The sequence below is a fragment of the Seriola dumerili genome, unplaced genomic scaffold (assembly GCF_002260705.1).
Source record: "Seriola dumerili isolate Sdu_G_001 unplaced genomic scaffold, Sdu_1.0 BDQW01000052.1, whole genome shotgun sequence".
NCBI classification, from domain to species: Eukaryota; Metazoa; Chordata; class Actinopteri; order Carangiformes; family Carangidae; genus Seriola; species Seriola dumerili.
Window position 1 is genome coordinate 13,234,704 of NW_019174307.1, and position 5,219 is coordinate 13,239,922.

Below are 5,219 nucleotides of genomic sequence, written 5' to 3' on the forward strand. Positions count from 1 at the left end.
TATTTTTTTATTTTGCAACTTTCTTCAGTGTGCACTCTCAAAACAGTCTTAGAGATTTTTTTTTTTCATAAGGGGGTATTTTTAATTCTAAAGCGAGGGATTGGTCACACTTGGTCTCATTAGCATGAGGAGCTGTATAAACCCCGCCACGGCAGAATTTTGAGCTGTGTTGAAGGCGAGGCAACAAGCGTATCTGACTGGCTGCGCGCAAGGAGCAAGTAACTTTCACTTTCAGCACATTTCAGTTCATAAAGGCGGGAGCTGCATGGAGAGCTCGCTCCAGAGGTGAACCGGTCCCATCTGTTCAGCACGCACAATGAGGCTGCCTGCCGAGGGAAAGATTACTACGAAGATGATGCGCGGCAAAAAATTTATAACTTACTGGTACCGGTGGATTTTTATATGCTCAATCCATCAATTTTTATTTGCCTCAGTGGCTCAATCCGAAGGAAATACTATACGATACCAGACCAGTGAGGAGGACGCACCAGGTACAGTCATCGGAAACCTTGCCAAGGACATGTCCTTGAGTCTGTCTCATTCCTCCAAGAGCAATTTTAGGATGATGAAACAATTCAATGATTCATTCATCAGGGTGAGAGAAAGCGACGGGGAACTGACTGTCGGGGAACGAATTGACAGGGAAAGAATCTGCAGACACACTCCACAGTGTCTTATTACTTTTGACGTGGTAAATTTCTCCAAAGATCGCTACAAATTGATTCACGTTGAGGTGGAAGTAAAGGACATCAATGACAACTCTCCGGAGTTTCCAAACAAGGAATCCGTAGTGGAGATCTCAGAGAATGCAGCAGCGGGGTCCCGTATCCCTCTAGACCCAGCTGTGGACGCTGACGTCGGGTCAAACTACATCCAAAGCTACCAGATTTCTGTCAACAGTCATTTCACCATTGATGTGCTCCTGAGAGCGGATGGGGTTAAATATGCGGAATTGGTGCTAATGAAAGAGCTAGACAGGGAGACTCAGTCATCATACACTGTGGAGCTGGTCGCCACAGACGGAGGGAACCCATACAGATCGGGGTCAACAAAGATAACTATCAAAGTGACTGACTTTAATGACAATAGTCCCGTTTTTGACCAGAATAGTTTCTCAGTCAGTTTGCCAGAGGACGCGCCAGTTGGCACTGTCATCCTGGACTTAAACGCAGTTGATGCAGATGAGGGTTCAAACGGAGAGGTCGTCTACGGGTTCGGAAAACAGGTTTCTCACGAGATCCGAGAACTTTTCCAAGTGGATAATAAATCGGGTCGCCTGACGCTCAGGAGCCCGGTGGATTTTGAGGACAAAAGCACCTACGAGCTAGACGTGCAGGCGACTGATCTGGGACCTAACCCGACCCCCTCCGTGTGCAAAATCATAATTCATATCACAGACGTTAATGACAATGCCCCAGAAATCAGTATCACCCCGATGACCTCCATCACGACAGGCATCGCCTACATCAGCGAGGCGGCAGACAAGGACAGTCTGGTGGCGCTGATCAGCACCTTGGACAGAGACTCGGGTGTTAACAGCCAAGTCCACTGCACATTGTACGGCCACGACCATTTCAAACTCCGTCAGGCGTACGAGGACAGCTACATGATAGTTACAGCAGCAGCCCTAGACAGGGAGAGGATTAGTGAGTATAACTTGACGGTCATGGCTGAGGATTTTGGGTCACCTCCGTTGAGAAAGATCACTCAGTACACCATTAGACTCAGCGACGAGAATGACAACGCCCCTCACTTCACTAAGGCTGTCTATGAAGTTTCAGTGGTGGAAAACAACGCCCCGGGGGCTTACATCACCACAGTTGAGGCCAGCGACGCGGATCTGGGCAACAATGGCAAAATTACTTACAGACTAGTGGACAGTGTTATCATGGGGTCCCCAGTGAACACCTTTGTGTCGCTTAATTCAGTGTCTGGCTCTATATATGCACTAAGAAGTTTTAATTATGAAGTAATGAAGCATCTAGACATACACATCCAAGCCAGTGATGGGGGGTCACCACAGCTGCAGAGCACAGCTGTCATCAGACTGAAAATAGTTGATCAGAATGACAACCAACCTTCTATCATAGAGCCACCCCTTTACAAAGGATCTGCTGAGGTTTTCCTGCCCAAAGATGCACCTGCAGGTTATGTGGTAACCCAGATAAAGGCCACAGATGCTGATGAAGGCACGAATGCACAGCTGTCCTATAAAATCACCGAGGGGGGACACCTGGGTTTCTCCATCAACAAAGACACGGGGAAGGTGCACGTGAGCCGACAGCTGACATATGATCTCACAGACAATGTCAAAGTCACAGTGTCGGTCAGTGACAATGGATCCCCTGCGCTTACCTCCACAGCCATTATACACTTAAGTTTCATAGAGGGTACTCTCCCCAGCTTGCCTTCCTTTGCTCAAAATGGCAGCGAGGAGCTCTTTGAATGGGACATGTCCATAGCCATAATCATTGTACTGGCAGGGAGCTGCTCTCTCCTCCTGCTGGCAATCATTCTCATCACAACCATTTGCAGCCGCCGGAAAAAAGAGACAAGGGAGAGGGGGTGTGATGAAAAAGACGACATACCAAATGTGGAGAAAGTGGAAAGTGGTCATATTGATTCAGTGATTGCCAACCACAAAGGCAAAGTGTTTGATGCCCATCCATTTCCAGAGAAACCTCCATTGGCCGGCAGCAACACAGCAGAGCCAGGCTGCGAGGATGGAAGGCAGACAGCAGGTATCTTTGAGTCAAACAGCAGAGTGATGGAAGGTAAATTAAAGGTAAGTTGCTCTCTTTATCAGAGAGATTTCAAGTTTTTCACAGGCTGACTATGTTGTTGACTTTCGGATTTTGACTCAAAATTTGTTGCAACTCTGTCTTTTGCAGGGTTATTCTACACTTCCAGGATATGGGAAAGAAACTGTCAGACCAATAACAATATGGAAGGGTAATTCATTCACAACCATATCAGCAAGAGATCCCCACATCAGTGGCAAGGACAGTGGAAAAGGGGACAGTGACTTCAATGACAGTGATTCTGACATAAGTGGAGATGTGCACAAAAAAGAGTCGCCACCAATGAACAGTGAGTGTCAGAAAAGCACCATAAAAATAATAATAAAACAGAAATTCAGCAGGAGTCAAATGAGAATATGTGAAGATGAAATCCATGCAGTGTTATAACTGCATCCATTTTGCTTCCCACAGTGTAATTTATATTTGAATATAGAACAAAATCTATGCCACATACCCAACAGATTGCATCCAGTTACAACAAAACATTTTCCAGTCCACTGGCTACATTATGATTGATTTAACTTGGGCTCAACTGGGGTTTTCATATTACATCCTGACAGCACTGCTGTTTTCCACAGGTCTCTGGGCTTGTACAAGCGAGTGCAAAGTGTTGGGACACTCCGACCGATGCTGGAGCCCTTCAGCTACAAGGCCCAACACGAGCATGGCCTGTGGACCGCATCTGTCAACGTTCTCCAAGACAGCTTCACTTCCCCGGGACAGCAGGAGGGAAAACTACTATCCAGCTCACATAGCCAAAACCAACGGTCTGCAAAGTGTGTACGAACAAGTTCAACACCAGGAACTTGATTATATTCTCGTTGGTCCACCAACACCGGCCAGAATACAGGAAACAGATGAAATATCAATCCCAGAGTATACAAACTCTTAAATGAGAGATCATACACTGATCCAAAAGGATTTTGTCTTTATACTGTACAGTGCTTTTATCTTAACTGACTCTATGTTGGATTGTTGCGGTGTTTTGTAGTATGTCATGTGTCTTTTGGCTCATATAAGACTGTTCATTGTATCATGTGTAATATGCAAGATTTTGTACATTAATAATATATTTTTCATAATGATTCAATGTAAAGAAAAATTTTATTATGAATTTTGAAGAGCATGTGTTATTATTTAAGGGGCATGACCTACGGACATTTAATCTGAAAGGGGCCTTTCTGCTGTGGAAAACAATCAGTAAGGATTACCATGTTTGTGGTAGATTTTGTCACATTGTTGCACAAATAAACGGCTAAAATCAAATTGTTTTTGCTGTTGAGCGACAGTTTAAACATTTAGCCATGTGGGCTTGTAGGATTCAAATGCAGTCTTATTGACAGAGTCCAACCTATTGTCTTGAGGAAATAGTCATAAAACACACAGAATAACCTCAATTAGCCGACTGAATGCATTTCATTTGCCGTAAAGGCTTATAAGACACAATGAATCAAATGGACCTCCACAGCTAAATTGATAGCAAGCTTAAGCCAATGTCATATTCTTTTGATTGTACACAATGTGGTTACTGTGCAGCCTCAGTTTGCTACATTTCTGATCAAATGCTCTTTCAATTACATATTTTCAAAGGTCAAAGAATCCCCTCAACTTTCCTGATTGCCTCCCAGCTTACAAATTATCCAAAAAAATGTGGTTCGGTCTGTTTCCAAGCAACAGCAGCACTGCACATTTGAATCTCTTTTCTTTCTGTGTTTCTTCTTTTTAAGTTATGATAAGAACCAAGTATAACCTTGACCACAAAACTACCTTTCTCACATTGTCAAATCAGGAAATTCACAATTAAGAAAAGGTCATATGTGTTTGAGTGGCTGCAATTGTGTACAGTGATTGTAGGAATGTGAGGCCCAAAGAAGACCCACTCCAGTGTACAAGTTTGACTACAAGTAGTGCAATCTGGTCATTCCTGCTGACCCCAGTTACATGCAGTGGAACTGGAAGAAAATCTTTTGTACTCATGAATTTGTATAAATCATCATAATTACCCTTAGAGGATAGTCATAAAAAAGTTAAGCATGAAAAACAGTTCTTTGAAAGTATAGCTTGCTTATGCATACTTAACAGTATAACATAAGCCAGCTATGCTTATGTATAATGGCTTATATTTATGTGTACTTCTTTCCAACCAGTGCATCACTGCTTTGTAACGCATGACACCAGCCAATCTCTCTGATGAGCTCTGAGCTGCTTCAGAAGTCTTGTTTTAGTTTGGTACCACAGGATGGCCACCTTGCCTTAGGCAACCTGGGCCTACAGGTAACATTCAGACGAAGAATTTAGCTCAAAGAATTTATATCAACTGTACGTCATTCACACTCAAGTGTCAAATAGCCTTCTGGTGGATATCCTGATTCTCCAAAGAGAGGCAACAGTACTAGAGAAGGAATTATAGAGGACATC

The 5,219-nt window shown here is 43.7% G+C and overlaps 1 protein-coding gene across 1 annotated transcript; it reads left to right on the forward strand.

Annotated features, from left to right (window-relative positions):
- The first annotated feature begins 352 nt into the window (after positions 1-352).
- Positions 353-3,693, forward strand: LOC111218771 (protocadherin-8-like). Its single transcript, XM_022741234.1, has 3 exons — positions 353-2,785; positions 2,892-3,090; positions 3,380-3,693. The coding sequence occupies exons 1-3, from the start codon at positions 353-355 to the stop codon at positions 3,691-3,693; spliced, it is 2,946 nt and encodes a 981-aa protein (XP_022596955.1).
- The last annotated feature ends 1,526 nt before the right edge of the window (positions 3,694-5,219 follow it).